This window comes from Gavia stellata, chromosome 7, assembly GCF_030936135.1.
Source record: "Gavia stellata isolate bGavSte3 chromosome 7, bGavSte3.hap2, whole genome shotgun sequence".
Taxonomy (NCBI): domain Eukaryota; kingdom Metazoa; phylum Chordata; class Aves; order Gaviiformes; family Gaviidae; genus Gavia; species Gavia stellata.
Genome location: NC_082600.1, coordinates 8,320,007 through 8,338,100, shown reverse-complemented (window position 1 = coordinate 8,338,100; position 18,094 = coordinate 8,320,007). Strand labels below are relative to the sequence as shown.

Genomic DNA, 18,094 nt, shown 5'->3' with positions numbered 1-18,094 from the left:
GAGGTCCAGGTGTCGTTCATCATCTGATTCCTCAGAATAATCCTCATAAACTCCTCCATTATTCTCTAAGTCCTGGTTCCTCTCTTCTTCTGACTTACGACCCACTCCACTCAAATTCAGCAGTGAAGCAGATATCGAGTCTCCTGCTTGCTGGATAGCTTCATATATTTGAGACATCCAAGACGACAGTGGCTGAAGGAAATTCTGAGCAGCCTCAGAAGCCATGTTTAACGCTACGCCAGTATCTGGTGATCAGTTGTTCAGCTTTGCCAGCATGTCACTTATAATTCAGGGAGCTACAGAATAAGCACCATAAGAGATTACTGTAAATTGCTTGTCCATCAACACCTGTCGACACACCATCTACGTAAGATGTCTAGAACTGAGAGGAGAAATGCAAAAAGGACTTCTACCCATTGAGAATACCACTAGAAATCCAGAAATGATGGACAAATTACACATATTCGTGCATGGATCTGGAAAGCTTTCATTCCATTGCCAAACCTTATATAAAAATAAAAACATAAAACATGGGAGCAGAAGTACCTTTTCTGAAGCGCACACATTCTGGCTACAGCTGTCCATAGACCTGGTAAAAAAAGTACAAAACAATCTGCAGTCAAAAATCTCAAATAACCTCCTGGCCCTGACTTCCACCACACCCTTAGCATTAGCATGTCCAGATGGGGAAACTGAAGGGTGGAGAATTTGGGGAGAATTATGTTTTGATTGATTAAAGTGACAGGCCTAAAGCGTGCAGAACCAGCCCATCGCAGACAACTATCTCAAATGCTTTGCTCCAGAAAGGCTCTGAAGAAGCCTTCTCTGCCCACAGAGTAACACAACCCAGAATTGTTTTGCCCTTCACAGAAATGAACAAAACACAGGAGGTGGAATATTATAGATATGAAATTACTGGGAACACCAGCGAGTTAACAAAAGCATTGGTATCATGTCAATATGCCCATTATAACCCATAGTGGCTGGAATAAGCTACTGGTTATACCTGCTTCAGCCACATCTTCACTATGAAAGCAGACACAGTCCAGATCTTTATAGCACTTCTTCAGTACAGAGCAATCATGGTAAAAGAACTGTGAAAGTTGGCATATTTTAACTGTTATTTAAGTATTGCCACACCTGGAGTAACCACGTATTTGTAGAATTATAAATATTAACCTTTTGGATCAAGATAAAATCAGAGACGTGACTTTTCTGAATTTGGGGATGGAGACAGGCTGTTCCTATCTTGTTTTTTCAAAATTCATCCTAAACCCTAAATAAAAACATAGGCCTTTTTTGCTTTCATAACTTGCAGAAAGTTAAGGTGCCTTTTCGCCCGATATACATCTTCCCACATTATCACAAGACAGATATTCTTTCAGGAACTCTGAGAAGAAGGAAAAACCTACAAATAGTATGATGGGTTTAGGACAAAAGAATTAAGCAATTGCAGATTTCAGGCTAAAAGTCTAAACTAAAAAGAAGCAAAAAGAAGCTTCAAAAATTAATACCAGTGCCTTGCTGAATTTAGAGGTCTAGGAGCAATCAAACTATAAAAGGGTAAATACAGTATACGCAGCAAGAAAATAAGCTCAGCAGTAATGTGTATTACCTTGTGAAATGGTCTCCAGGTAGTGGGAATCCCAATGTTTTGGACTTTTAAATGGAGCATAGACAAGGAGACCCCACCTTGCTTAGGGAGCAGCTTCTTCACATATAAGATCAGTGTCGTAAGAGATCTTTACCTTTTGAAACACCTGTGCCAAATAATTTTGTTCAGTGATGTTGACTTACAGCGCAGACACTTCCAACAAGTTTATTATCACCTTCAGTATGTACTAAGAATAACAGTCCTAACACTGGCAGTAAATGAATGTAGGTTACTAAAGCCATTTTAAAAGCTGATGGCTGTTACAAACTCTCCGGGCTCGGGGCACACACTGTTCCAGTACCTACCAGTCAACCACTGGCCTCTGGCTCAGTCGCTGGGATCCAGGTAACGCTCCCTGCCACATGTTACATCTTTGGTAAAGAACAATGCCATGGCATAACCTCCCAGGTGAGCTGTTCCCTTCATCAACTCTCCTCTTTCCAACCCTACCCTTGTTGAAGCCTCTCTGCTTTGTGCAACTTATTTTCTCATAGACCTAAACTGATGACACACTCCAAACAACACATTTTCAGCATAATGCAGATTTGCTACTGGTAAGTCACAGCACCACAGAAGTCACTGGGAGGAGATGGTGCTTCTAACAGTGAGATTCTCTCAGGCATGGAAGGAGGTAAATTTGGGTGGGTAAGTACTGGATACCGAATACATTTTTAACCTGTTATTTATTGACAGGCAACAGCAAATGAGTTTCTGATTTCTGATGAAAGGAGGACTTCATAACACTCTGCCTCCATCTCAGCAGCAAGATACACGACAGCAGTAGCCCTGGGAGGGCTGCAGGCATCCAGGAGTGATAGCTAACCAATGCAGATAAAACATATGGGTGCTAAAATGGAGCACTGATCTGTTCTAAAAATCAACAGAACATAGACTTGTGATATTTGCATTGGGAATAATTAGCTCTTCTTGTTATTAGATTTCAGAGCTGACACTCTATTGGTCCAACAGAGCCATCCCACTTCTCCCGCATGCTATGGCTGACTGCAGCACGGCTCAGGCAAACATCACGGTGCTGCACAAGAGCCTTCGCACCAGGGAGGTTGTTGTCCCAGCTAGAAAGACAGAGGGAGTTTTTCAAAGCAAGATTTTACTTTAGTCATGGGATTAAAGCAGTGATCTACATTCACCTGCAGAGCTTGGATGTGGGCACCCAGTCATCCAAAGAGGCAGATAAGACTTGAACCTGCATCTTTCATATACCAAGTAGTTGCCCTGATCACCTTGCTGTAAGTAGGCTGGGGGGAAACATGACGCATACACAGACACATATACACATCCACAATTCTACCCAAGACCTGGAAATTTATCTGGATTAAAGCTGGAGAACCCCAACACATGGTTTGATTTCAGTTTATAGACAACAGATAGACACTGAAGTATATTTCACCCAAAAAATCTGAACTGCTTTAGTAACACCTGCAACACACCTGTACAACTTGCAATCCAGTGCCTACATAATCCCCACAGGCAAAAGCAAAGCAATTTCCACGGTGCCTGACTCCGTTTAGCCTTTGTTTGGCTTTTCCTCCTGTCATCTCCCTCTTACTGAAGACTCCACAGTCAGTGATATGCTGAACAACTGGAGTTCAACTGAATTATAAAACGCTTATTTTCGGTCTTGCAGCAGATGGATAAAATGTGTAACAAGCTGCAGACAAGTTTAGGCAGGCAACGTTTTTACATTTTTACAAACTCAACAGAGGATCAAAGGGGGCTGAACTCTGTTATAGGCTTGCTGTTTCCCAGGAGCTCTCTCCCTTAATTAGCAGGCACTGCTCTAACAGAGTGTTTATGATATATTTCACAACATGGCCTTTTCAGCATAACGGATTTTTACTTTTGAATTCTATAGCAATTTTGACTTGCATTAGAAAAAAAAAATAAAAGAACTGAGAAGAGCATTTAAAATGTGTGGGAAAGAAAAATCCATTTCTTTTTAAAAGCATTCATCAAAAAAAGAGAGGAAAAAAAAACAGTTTAGCAAATTCACTTCAAGTGCCATCTTCTAAAACTAACCACAAGAATTTTCACACTGAATCACCTACTTAACTCAAAGTTGGGTTTCTTTTTTTTTCCTCTTGGAAAATCAGATAGCTAAAAGGATCAATGGCAAGCCTCTCACAGAAACCATCATAACCTTTACTACAATCTATATTCCCTTGTCTTGATAGGATCATTATTCCTGAGTAGCATTCCCATTGAGAGGTGCAATTACCATATAGCTAAAAAAAGATGACTGTTAGCAGAATTTCAAACACTACCACAATGCAGAGGTTTGTAATATTAGCAAAGTGTCTTTCAATCTTCTTAATATGCAGGCTCCTAAAAAATTGCCATCAGATGTGCATTTCTTACAATGATTTCCCTTATTCAAGCTGTTGTAGAGCGTAGGCACAAACTTCCTTTTCTTCAGTCACTTTTTGTGTGGCCCTTGCAAATGTTTTCTACCAAACTCCTCCCTTGTACGGAGGCTTGTAAACCACAGGTTGAAAACAGTGTCCCAGCATATAATATCTGAACAATTTTCAAGTCAGTATTTATTTCTGAAACACTAGACGAGGAAGAAATCCACAGCCTCACCTCCCTGCCTGGGAATGTACTGTCCTGTGTAGAGACACAAGAGGAGGAAATCCACTCCCAGCTTCCAAAGACCAGACGATGTCTTTGTCACATGATTGTTTTAGAAAGATCCACTTCTTTTGCCACTGCCAAGAAAATCGTACCAAAAAACATTTTAGCAGTTTGGGCAAGTTGCTGAACCCATCTGTCCACAACTGAAACGCTGAGCACTGTGCTGGCTCACCAGTTTAGACAGCCACACTACAAGTACCCACAGGAACGTTCCTGCCTTCCCCACTTCTCAGCAATTTTAATTAAGCCATTGATAAGGATTTACCTTATTTCCTGATCTCATACAGAAAGCATCAGCCCCTCATGCCCACCTGGCATGCCACAGATCACATGCACAGACAGGAGCTTTATTTGTGTGGACACCTAGGAAAAACAGTGTTACTGACCCACCATGAATCCCTGCTCCAAGCTTAGGAGGAAAGACCTAAAACAAGGTGTGAAGCTAAGCTGATGCCCAGAACATCAAGGGTCTGTGCCAAAGGCAAGGCCGTTTTGCTGTTCACGAAAGGAGGAAGTAAGGAAGGCTTCGAGGGGTAAGATGATATAATAACTCTTTTTAAGCTACTGAAAACTGTAATGAGTCTGATCCTCCTTTCGGACTGGAGCCCAATTAGCACACATGTAAAACAGCAGAGGGGAGATTAGAAATGTACTCTGCTGAAGGCAGGCAGCAGCAGCACTGGGCCAAGAAATCCTCTATCCTAGTTCTGGGAACAATCTGGACTCTTTGCTCCTCCAGTAGTTGCCAGAATCATGTTTAACAAGATGCTAGCAAAGCCCTTCCATCCTCACAGTGACATTGCTACAATGAAACTGTATTTCCAGTTAAAATTGTCGCAGTGCCAAAACCAGCCTGTGCACTTGAAGCTGGTCAGTTGATTGGAGCTTCTTGCAGAAGCGTTATGAGGAACGTTCACAGACAGTGCCCAAGGTTCACATCAACTGTGAGCATCGCCGCTGACCAAGTTTCCCTAAGGTAAAACAAAACAGAAAGACAGAACATCTCGGTACATTTTTTGGCCTACATGCTATAAAAATGCTATTTATGTAGCTGAATTTAAAGCAAAAAAGAGAAGACAGAGGCACTTTCCAAGTAATTATGTGCTTTGTAATAATACTTTTCAGCTGGTGATTCAGAAACTCCAAGGCATTCAAGGAAGATCTAACGGTTTATGCCAATAAATTACACACAACTCATTGGAAACATTCATGGGTTACAAACCAACCGGCACTAAACCTACTGCTGCAACACATTGGTCCTGCAAGCCCCAAAAGGGTGAAGTGAAAACAAAGATGAGATCAGACAGACAGCAATGCACCCTGCTGCACAGGCTTTAGCCTACGCAGAGGAAGCCTGCAGACTTATTCCTCACTCCCAAATCATCTCATGTCTTTGCAGGCAGCTCACTACTAGTGATGCTGTGCCAAATTAGTTGTAAAAATTGATACCCAAATGACAGAAGTGGTTTTGATCAGGATATTTAGCCCCATGATGTCTCCTCCTTTCTTCCCATTCCTTTGTTGTATGCTCGCCTTTTGTCAAAAATAATGACAACAATTACTGATCTTCACAGTTTCAGTGGGATGGGGAGAAGAGGAAAAACACAGAAGAAAAAAGGAATTATGCAAATGTGACATTAATCGTTCAAAACTGTGGAGCCTTTTTCAAAAAAAACAGGTCTCTCCAACATATAGGGTATATGGTGATAAATTCATGCGAAAAAAAAAACCCGCTCCTGGAAGACCAGCATCCAAATATTATGCCCAGCAGCTCCACCAGCAACAGAGCTGAGGAGCTGATGGCGATTTCCTATGCTGACCACTGTGCACCTTTGTTTTTGCTTAGACTGTAAGACCTCCTGAACTCAGAAGCGTGTTCATTTCACGTAAGTCCAGTGCACGCACAAAACAGGGAATCTGTAACTGCACACATAGATACTATTGCCACCAAAATATTAATACAAACCTTGAGGGAATTTCCAGGAGAGAGAAAATGCAAACACCTTCCTTGACCATAATATTTGGCCGGATATACCAGATCGCCAGATTCTGACGTGACACTGGTGTTAAGTCCAGAGTCACTCCACTGAAGCCAGTCACATCCTCCAAATCAAAATAAGGTCCTTTGCATTTAAAGAGCCACTTGTCACCGTAGGCACAAAAAACTAACAGTTCTGTGCCAAGTGGTAGTACAAAAAGCAACAATGAATAATTATGTATATTTCTCGAACTGAGGGTTATAAAAAGGGTATAAAGAGAGTCACAGATCCTTGGGAGTATTGGAAAAGTGGTGTAAGTAGTGGCAACTGTGCTCTTTCAAGGTAAAGGAGCGAGAAACATCTGTAATTACTGGATTAGGGGAATGAAAGAAGAAACCTGCAGTCACAAATTAGAGCACATTCTGTAATTGAGCTGCTATCGTTCATCGGCTTGCATGAAGACAGAAGAGCTGAAAGGAAATCACAAGTCCAAAAGGCTGGAGAAACACCAATTTACACCACCACTCAAACCCACCCACCTGTGCTGTCAAGCTGTTGTCGCAGAGCAGACCCAATAGACCAAGTCCCCACCCCGCCTGCAATCATGCTCCCCAGTCTGCAGCAACTGAACAAGCCAGGGTCAACCAGAGCAATTACTTGCATGGAAATAAGCAGTGGGAGAGCAGGTCTAGCTGTTTAACACAATGAAGATATTTAAGAAACATTTTGAGGAGTCACCCAGTTACTGTTACTCCTTCTCCCCACACACACACACTCCATCATTACAGAGACTATAGAAATTGCTCTGTACGGACCACCACTGAGCAGTGCAGACAGTGCTGTTTGGGAACCACAGCCCTGAGTGACAAATGCAGTAGATGATTATCCATTCCTGGTTATCCATCTTTGTGTGCACACATGACTAAGTCCATAGCTCCCATCTCCTTTCACTTCTGCTAAGTCAACCACCAGTCCAGCCAGACATGCTGGGAGGCTGAGGAATCCCTGGGAAAACCAGACCCAGTTTCAAATGATTTAAAAGAATTCAGACCCACAGATGTGAGCAGGCAGTTTTCCCTACCAACTTAGGAACTGCTCCCTCAGCTACTCTTTATCCTTCATTTAATTCACTCTTGTTACAAACCAGGCTCTCTGATGTCTAGGGCAGGCATCAGTGGCAACATTCACACTCTCCCATGTTCAACCACTCTTCCTATAAGCTTCTATAAAGGCAACTGAGAGAGAAAGCAATTTAGAAGAGCGGCTTCATTTGGGCACAGAGAAACGTCCCGTTCAAGAGCTCCTCTCCCTCCTGCCACTGGCTGGTCAAGGAACCTAACACCCTGGCTGAGCTACATGCCTCAACTAGGTGACATGAATAACCCCGGACTCACTTTCAACCTGCACCTTGCCGAGGACAATGGAACTACTGGGTACTCAGCATCAGGGTTACAAAGACCAACAACAATTGTATTTCTTTGGAGAAGGACATTCCTGGGCTTTCCATGACTTTCCACGCTGTTGGAGGAAGCCAGTCTACTGCACACGCCAGACTGGTACTGTCACACTGCACCCACATTACACGTTTCTAAACATGAAGCTAAGCCTCTGCTAGCATATGAGGGTCCCACACACCACACATGACAGGTCCCCAGTGCCTGGCTGGGCCCAGGGCTGCACTGACAAAGCAAGGTCAACATCCAGGCAGCGCTGCTAACATTCCTACCTTTGTTGAGTGTTACAGATGTTGATGCCTTCCTTAAAGCCTCAGCTACAGAAGATGAGTGGTTTATAAGAATTGCATCTCCATTTATTTATTTTAAGTGTGCTGCTAGCCCCAGAGGCTAGAGCAGTGGCTGTGCAGAACAGTTTGAGAACATGGACTGAAAATGCTCTCGAGGCTGATAAGACAGAAGGGAAAAATGGAAAAAAATGTGTCTTCAGACTTCATGATGTTTAAGCTGATTTCACATATCAGGAGTACATGCTTAACATCATGACAAGTGTTTAAGGCAAGGCATGACTGGAATATTTTTGTATAAAGCTCAGTCAGGAAACTACAGTTTCTTTCCTGGTCTCAGGTCACACCATTATAAAAAGATTACGATACAGGATGAAGAGGGGCCGTTTCTTTTTTGAGTCACAGCACTGAAGCATGAGGGTAGATACAGCTCTTTATACAAGGGTTTGCCCAGCACTGTCACATGTTTCTGTGAACTTCATTTCACCCATGAACTTTTGAAGCAAAGGGCTCAGCAACGCTATAAACACAGTACATAGGAACAGCATCACCACCTCTTGGTCCTGAAATTCACACTACAGGGAGGGACACTGAACCATCACAGCACCAAAAGGTCTCACACGAGACCCCACTGACATCTGTCAGGCCTCTGTTAAAGGGAAGGTCCTCCTTCCTTGTCTGGGGGATGCTCCAAGGGGAAATTTCACTCCCACACACACTCCCCCACCACCTGACAGACCACCAATGCTGTGAGGAACCACTCCAGCTGACTCCATTAAAGCCAAAGGTGTGGTGTTTAATCTTTCCCTCCCTAAGGAATTCTGCACATGACCTACACCAGGGCTCTGCATCGCTCCAGTCAGCTCAGGACTGCTTCATGCCACCACCACTTCCTTCTGCACATGCTTGGGTATAGCCAAGCAAGCTTGATACGTGTGAAGTTAACTCTGTGCTACCCTCCTATCGGTTACGTGTTTGCCAGCTTCTCTGTCAAGCTTTGCAGCCTGGCTCTGAGCTCTCCCTTACAGTCAGAGCCCATCCTAAACACAGGTTGGCTGTGTCCGGATGAGCTCCAGCCCCCGCACTGAATGGACTCCTGCAGCTGAGTGAGCAGCAATCAGGGCAGCACATCCTTGCTCAAGAGATGGGCTCATCACTAAGGTCAATGAAGCAGTCAAGAATGGGATCCACAAAAGCCTCAAGTATCAAAAACGTTATCCATAGTGTCCAGTAATTAAGAAGCTTTGTCCTGGAGTCTCCTGAGAGGTTTTCAATTAATTCTTCATTTTCACAAAGATCTTTCCCTTATCTTGTTCCTTTCATAAGGACACAAACTGTGCAATTAAAATTAAATTAGGAACAAACCAGCCAGATGTATCCTAGAGCCATGATGATGGAAACACCTACTTCATCCTGTCACTTGCCTTGTTCTGAGGTCAGGCTTTATACAGAAAAGCAAAAACAACAAAAAAAAGACTTTGACACTTTACAGTACATTTTCTGAATGCAGCCTGTGCACCTGCAAAGTGCAATGTAGACAGATTTGCTCATGTTTCTATACCAACTCTCTTTTTTATTGGCAGATAACCCAAAACCCAACCAGATCCAAGGACAAGAGAAACATCTCATGCACTGACCCCATACACACATTCTCAGGCTACAACCTTCATTTAGCTATGCTGCAGCAAATTGGGGTTTATGCTATTGCAGATGTTATAGTCATGCCAGAGGGATCAAAATGCAAAATGCCTTCTCTCCTATTTAGACCGTTATAAAGCTGATAGTCATAGCAGGGAGGTATGTTCTAACCACCCTTAATTCCAGGTGTGGACAAGCAAAAAGATTTTCCCAATTTGAGAGCTTAGAACTGTGAAGAACAATCATTAGCGGGTTACATGTTAAAGAACAGCAGAGTTTTTACAATCAGGATCTCATGTAACAAACACGGCTCACCAGAAGAAGTTGAGAAGAGGAAAAGTGAACACTAACCAATAAGTTACACGTTACAAACGCTCCCATCCTGCTCCTTTCTACCCAACAAAGTCAGGTTCTGAAATCGAAATAAACTCTTGCTTGTCAACATTCCTCTTGGGAGAGCTCCCTCATCAGGCAACTGCCATACTAGAAACATCCTTTCCTGGCTTCCCAGCCCAAGCTCAAGCTCCAGGTTTCCACATTCACCATATGACATGCTATGTTAGCCCAGGGTTTAATCTATTCTCTCATGCTGCTGTCCTTTAAAAGCATTAGCATTTCCTACACACATATTCCATATTGGCCTTACAAGTATCAAAACACTACAGTGAAATTTAAATATAGAGACGATATTTTTAAATAGCTCTTAGCTCCAACTTGCCAAGCTGATTTTTTTTGAACGGAAAAAGCAGGCTCCAACTTTAAGCTTCCATTGTAATTAATGATTACAACACATTCCTCTGCCGTATCAGATTTAGCACCTCATTAATGTGTGTGGTATTTTGCTTGTACGGCACAGCTGTAGTTAAAGTTGAATTAGTGTTTCCATTATAAACCCATGTTTTCAAAGGTTTATTACTCAGACACATAAGATTTAGTCTGAAATGAAAATTGCCATCCAGTGTGTCAGCTGGGAAGCAATTTTTTGTCCTTCAAAATTTGGAAGGAACAAAACACAAAAAAAGCAAGCCACCCTGTTTATTAATAATTCACATTTTAAAAAGCATTGCAAATACATGTTTACATGATAGCCTGTGACAGCTTCATAGAATGTCAACGCCCACACACTCCTGGGAGATGTGTCATCTTAAAACCGAAATAAAAGCCACATTTTTACACCACTTGATGGGAGGCGAAGAGAAGGGAAGAAAGACTTAAAAATAATATCAACGAAGGAAACTTATTGAAAAAAACATAGTCTTTGTTTAGAAACATAAAAGTTAGGACTTTCAATGGAGAGGGGGGTGGGTGGGAATAATTTCAATTACCATTTGTACTTTTAACATTTTGGTGCCTGTCCCTGGCTCACTAATGCATTTAGCAAGAAGCAGTCAGTCCCACTGACTTCCTATCACATGTGGCATCCAAGCCTTCGACTGTCCATAAATCCTGGACTCTTAAGGTATGACCAGATCATGCCCTTTGCAACAGCCATGCTGAACTCAGTGTACAAGCCAAAATGTCAACAAAAAAACCCTCCAGGGGCCCTTCTACAATTACCTTTAAGACTGAACCATTGAGAAGCAGACCTTTTAATTGGGAGACATCTGAGGGTTCCTTGGCTAATTATTTAAAATTATTATACACTTATGACATGCAAATTTACAAACAAATGTATGATGAAATTACTGAATTCTCATTTACCACCATTACCAGAATGGATGCATTTTTGACGGCTGAGAAACATTGAAATGTTATTTTTGTAACACAGTAAAATTCCCAGTTATTTTGACTCCAGGACTCATGGGTTTACTCAAGACATAATGCTTCCAGACAAGAACAAATGCATGAAAGAGCATGTAATAGCTACTACAAGAAAACCAGGACAGGTATATCCTTTGTGAGCAGAAAGGCAGTGTCGTTACTCAGAATTGCTCACATTTTGCTCTTCACTGGATTAACAAAACACTCCCACAACATACAGAGAGTGGGGAGTGAGCTTTTTCCCCAGGGTTGCCCTCCATTTTTCAAGTGATTACTCCAGACAACAAAGATAATGGGAGCACGGTAGCAATTGCATATCCATTTGATCAAGTTTTGGAGGTTACTATAGTCTATCCAAAACCCTACTGTTCTGCACACAAATAACCCAAGACATAAGAAGTGGGTCCATCTCTGACTTGCCAGCAATCAAAGCCTCAAGAAGATTCTGTACATCAAAGGCGGTATAATACTGTCATACTTACCGTGGCCCTCATGAACTCTGGACTTTTCTTTGTAGTGCTTTCTTCTCCCTTGTTGTTCCAAGCATGGAAGCCCACCTCTCTTTTCAAAGCAGAGCTTCTTGTTGATGAAGTGGAAAAGGACTGCAGGGAGGATAATGACGACTCCAACTGCAGACAAAAACCCAACCGTCTCAGGAGTAACTAGGAACAGGAAGTCAGAAAGAAAACATCAGTGCAAGTGGGAAAAACTGCCCAGAGAAAGATGTGGTTTAACCACATCTGTATCCATGGCTCTGCTTCCCCATCCTCTCCCCAGAAGAAATAGCAATGAAATTCAGCATTAAATGGATACACCATCCGCAATGGGCCAGTCTACTGAGGACATCGACAACAGGGCACATGACATACCCAGCCCAGTTCTGATGGAGGTCTCCGTTTCTGTCACATGATGAACTCCCCCACAGGAGAGACAAACTGATTCTAATCAACTTTTGTATCACTGCGGAAGTCCACCAGCTTCAAGAGAGACACTCTCAATCTGTACTGGCAACAAGGATCCAGCCAAAAAAGGGCAGTTGGTTATAAACCATTTCTGCACAGCTTGTGGTAAATTCTCAGAGGAGGCTGCAGGGAGGATTAGTTCGGGGGGCAAAAGGCCCCAACACCTCCTTTGCAATTTGCGTATTTTCTCCAAAACCATCAGATTACACTGTAATGGTACTCGTAACTTCATTACATTTACTAAGAACCGGGTTAATGTCTAGCCTATAGTCCTTGTTAAACTGTTACTTTACCCTCAAGTAAGAAGTGTATTACTGTACTACGTGGTTACCATTCTTTGCTGCAAAGGACCAGCCTCCAGCTCAGGTAACTCAGTTTAGCCACCTTGGTGTCAAGTTTGGCCACGTGTAACGAGCACAGTGGATTTGCACCAGCTGACAACCTAGTCCTATACGTCAACATCCCTATCTCAAACTGTAGAAAAACAGTCTTATTTCAATTTATCATGTTCTGCCTGTACCACTGGGTCTGCAACAAACCACAGGCGCCAGCAAAAAGCTTTTAAAGCCATTTCACCTCTCTCACACATATCAAAATGCCAAAACAAGGGACAAACACTACATACATCATCCAGTGTGGATGGCAAGGGCACGCACGTCAAAAACTGTAAGTGCCATCTGCAAAAAAAAAAAAAAAAAATTGGCTTGTTATTCTGGTAATTACTTCACCAGGAAGGGGTGAAGTTCAGTTGTTCAATTCAAGTCAAAGACCCCATAAAAATAAAACATCAGCAGCATCAGTGGCACACCAGGGATGCCTGTGATTGCAAAGCTGCAGCTCACAGATGAGATGAGCAGGAGGAAAGGATGTAAACAGAGCCAGCCTGCCTGTGAAACATCCCACTGGGAGTTCACGAGACTTGACTCAGCGAAAGACTTGGGCTAGAAGAGCTACACTGTCTCCAGTTACAGCCTTGATAGTGCACACTATGACTCCTATCTAGGTGATTTTAAAAAACTAAATTAATATAAGTCAATGTGCCTCACTTGGAAACAAAAATCACCAATACATAGCAGCAGTCCACATGCAAAACAGGCGAGTGTTTGGGACTGAACCCACAGGAACATGGGTTAAACAAACTCCGGAGGTGGCTCTGACATTGCTCGCTCCAGCCTAAGGAAGGAACAGAAATATGCACTGAATTACAGCAGCTTAAATGACAAGATCAAGTCTACATTTTCATTGTTCTCTTCTGCATGGGCACAGTCACTTCTCTGGCAATTAATTCTGTGTCCCCCTTGTGCCACGCCAGCACTAAGCAGGGTCCGTGAAGACAGTGCGTCTCCCTGCCAGAACTGAAATTTGGCACCACAGCTTCCCTGGATAATTTGGCAGGCATGTACCAGCCCTATCTTCCCCTCACACCTCAACCCAGGGAGCAGAGCTGGGGACGTGAGAGTGGCTGAGTGATACATCTATCCTAGCTATTTTCAGCTGCTGAAGTCACCATTAAGTGGCTGCTGGAGCCAAGTATAAATAAAAGGAGCTGAGTATAAATCAGAGTAGTAACCCCAGAATATACATGACAGCCGGGCGGGGTCCCATCACCAAATCACCAACTGCTCTTTTTCTTGAGCATGGCATAGGCAGGAAGAAGGATCATCGTCTTTGCCTTACATATAACACACTTGAGATCACCACATCTCAGCACACAAGTGTGTGCATCTGTGCGTGCATGTGCACAAGCTCACATGCATATGTGTGTGTATGTGTGAAGTTGGAGCAGCTATGTAGCAAACTGACAATCATGTTTTTGAAGGCTCTATTGTGAGTCATATCATTGCAGAGGGCGCGATGTGGAGGGGGTGCAAGGACACTGTTGTTAGTATTTATCAAGCCCTTTTATAAAATCTCAGATCTGAACCCAAGGAGATGCCAGTTTTCCCTTCTCAGACAGGGCACAAGCAAGCCACTGGTATTTTTTAAACACAAATTGTCCAACACATGCTGCAATATGCTAAACAATCCTCAGCTGCAGAAATCCTCAAAGTGCCCCTGTCTCCAACAGATCCGCACGGTACCTTTCAAAATCCCAGAGGAAAAAGCAGACCCTTGACTAGACCGGGCATCCTGAAGGAAAGTTTGGAAACAAATTATCAGCTGCTGTCCACTTGCTCTAGAGGATCTCAGACTGGCACAACAGCATTATTGCCCATCTACTCCTGTTTCCTGGTCAGCTACAGAGGAACAAGAAAGTAGTAGCGCAGTGGTGCAGGACTTGGGACAACCCTTCAGGCTTCCCCTAATCCTTGGGGCGGAGTTGTAAAAGGCACCTCCTGTCAGAGCTCACAAAAGGTCCAGCAGCAGCTTCTAGGAGGAGGCTTTCAAAGCCAAACACTAACAACTGTGTCCACACAGAGGCAGAGGTTTTGGGAGCACAGGTAAGAAGGGACTGCACAGACCCCTTCCCATACATCCCAAACAGCAAAGACTACCAGCCAGCTACCAACAAGGGCTGAGATCCCTGCACCACCCCTCCCTCCACTGTAGGCACCAAGCAAAGAGGAAAGATGCCCCAGAAGGACCACCACAGCTCTGGTAGGAACTGACACCTCCTGCGCAGATGGCTCCTGCAGCAAAACACAGAGTCCCTCTCCTAAAGAGGGTCTGCCTGACTGAGAGGAGGTGGCTGGGACTTCTGCAGCACAAGGCAAAGGAGCTCGTGCATCCTGTCTCACGTCTTTAAGCAGAAGTTTCCTCTTCTCTCCCTGAGATCATCCGTGCCAGATACTAGAGGTGTGTGCCACAGCATCTTTGAGGGACGGCTGTGATTTTGCACCTGAGCACGGTCTCACATACGTGGGTAGAAATGTTACAGTCTATGCACCTGGCTCCAGCTGGAAGCTCATATCCCTCTGCGATGGGAGGCATGCCGGCTCTCTGCTCCTCCATCATCAAGAGGAAAACATGCTGCACCTGCAACAGTCCTGTCCACGTGGTCCAACTCTCCCCCCAACCCTCAGCTGAAGGGCTTTCTCTGCAGACTTCAAACTCTAGGCTAAGACTATGCCTGGGAAATTATTGTAAAACTGATTTGGAGTAGAGCTTTGTTCTGGCTTGTGGTGGGATGTCTGGGCCTGGGAGGGTGTTGAGGAGAAAAAGCAGCAGAAATGCAAACACAACACCTATGTTACATCATTGCTGGAGCGTGTCAGAGTTTCTCACACAAGTAAAATGTCCAGCCTTAGAGTAATAGGTGACAGACTGTACCTGAGGGCACAAGAAGAGACTTAGTGAGGCATTCAGCTGTTGGTTCAAATGCTGGGCACTCAAGTCCAGGGAAGGAGCTGGCCACCACATGCTTTGGGACATGAACAGTTCATTCAGCCAGGACTGTCTCCCACTCACCCATTTTTAAGCTAAGAAATTAATGCCATAGACGCCTTTGTGTAATGCCACAGTGGGTCCACACATTCTCTTGCCCCAGATGAGAGCGCAAGCCAAGAAACGGTGTTTGCACTCCCGGCAAGTTGAGGGCATGCATAACTGCAGACACTCCTTTGCGTACACTGCTTAAGAACAAACAAGAGGTGCACTGTCAAGGGCCCCAAGCTAGGAAAGAGGAGATCAGAGATGGAAGTAAGATCAACAGAAGACATCTGACAGAGGACACAGGGAGCACAAGACATTAAAATGCTGTCCCTGTTCCAACCTCTCCCTCAAAGCTACCTCCACACTACCAGATGACTTCATGGGAGAGTCTGTCTGGAAGAGCAGGAGGGAAGTATTGGCCACACCGTTACATGCATTGAATCCGGCTGGGTATTTGGCTTGTAGCAGGTTTCACAGCAATTCTGCTAGCAGACTTGGCCCCTCCAGACAGACCAGGACCAGGAGAATGAATAGAACAAGTGCCACAATAGATTCATTTGGAGAGTCTGCAATTAACAAAACCTTAATCCATTCAGCTTTGCAAGGGTTAAATTTTGCATACAATCCTATTCCAGACAATAGCTCTTTAATTGCATTTGATACCAAGCTTCCTGCAAAAGGAATGTTTACTGGTACTTTTTAATTACGAAAAAAACCATAAATTGTCTGTTTTACTGTCTGTGCTAATTACATTTCATTATATATTTGGAGTAAGCTATGATTTTCCTGCTGGTTCCCATGACATTTTTCATTATCAACCAGTAATTGTCTAGCATGCACACTGAATTGTGAACCAAGTAGGCTGATGCGTGGGCAGAAGTTCTAGCGAAAGCTGCAAGGCAGTAGAAGCGCACATTATTATTATTACTATTATGATGTATTAGAAAGTTTCCACCTACTTGCATACCTACATATCCTCATCCCTATCAGCAGTGTCACAGTGCAGCAAAGCACAGGAGTCCGTCTGTAACAAGCCTCACACTGAGCAAGGCTCAGCAGCTACTGAAGGAAAGTTAGGTGGGGTGAAACGATGACAGCAGCCCACTGCAAGGACAAGTTCCCTGCTGGGTGCAAAGGAAACACCAAGAAGGTTTCTCAGTCATTTCCTCTACTCGGTGCCCAAAGCACGTGGGTATCAGGATCTTGTCATTTTGCCCACTCACAAGCTGAGGCTAAGGTTATAAAGGAAAATAGTGCCATATGTGGATTCCTAAAGGAACAGGAGAAGTAATGGGATCTTTCTGAGAGAGCAAGACAGAAAAAAGGTAAAGAAAGGTAAAGGGTTTTCATGAGCCACAGCTAACACTGTTTCCATTACAGCAAAACCTCTAATGAATCCACATCTATGCAAGCTCAGAAAGTGCCACAAAGGGTAAAGCAACTCCCTGCACGCAGCATTTCATAAATTCAGACCAAGGGAGGCTATAGGCACCAATTCTTCATACAGCAAACTGCTAGAATAAGGAGCGCATGACCACTGCTCCCCAGATCATCGTTATCAGCCTCGGACAGGTGGCAATTCTATTCATGTGCACCACACACACAATACACAAACACTTCAGAAATAAATGTGTGTTTTCACAGGATTGCAGCTCTCTCCTGATATCTATTTCAAAGGAGACAAAGCCCGACCCTTCCTAACAGCACTGTGAGGGAACAGTTGTATAACTCCTCCTCTTCTCCTCAAGGTGATCCACAAATACCTTATCAGAAAGGCAATCAGACCACATTCAGCACTGCAGCAGAAGGGTGAAATTCCCACCCAAGGCAGAAGGACTTGCCCTGCTTCGAGGCTCAGTTTCACACACTTTATTTTTATGTGCTGATTTACAGATAGCAAGAATGAGGAAGCTCTCCAGTCCTTTTATATAAGGAATATGAAGGACTGAAAGACACTTTTGACCTGACTATACTTCTGTTAACTTTGACTGCAAAATTTTACTGATCAAAGGGTGGAAGATTGGATACCTTCATAGCTGTTGCTGATGCGTTTCCAGGTCACCTTTAAAGATTTAAGCTGCCCTGATGGCCTGTGACATAGGCATGCAATTTCAAAGGTCTCAGAGAAGGTACAGAAACTTCATCTCCCTTTCTTCTATGGCCCACATAACCCCAGTACCCAAACACCTTGCAGGCTTCAATGTGAAGCAACTCTGTGAAGCAGGGAAATGCTAACACAACTGCTCCACAGAAGGCGAGCCACGGCAGAGACACAACTCAAAATGGTGGAAGTTAGACCCAAAAGAACAACCAAGAAAAGTCCCATCCATCTACA

At 43.7% G+C, this 18,094-nt stretch overlaps 1 protein-coding gene across 1 annotated transcript in view; it reads right to left on the bottom strand.

Moving 5' to 3' along the window:
- SYT16 (synaptotagmin 16) overlaps positions 1-18,094 on the bottom strand; it is a 109,786-nt gene that overhangs the window by 39,276 nt on the left and 52,416 nt on the right. Inside the window, exon 2 of the mRNA XM_059819483.1 lies at positions 11,908-12,087. Within this exon, the coding sequence (XP_059675466.1) occupies positions 11,908-12,087 (180 nt within the window). The remainder of the gene's footprint in view (positions 1-11,907; positions 12,088-18,094) is intronic.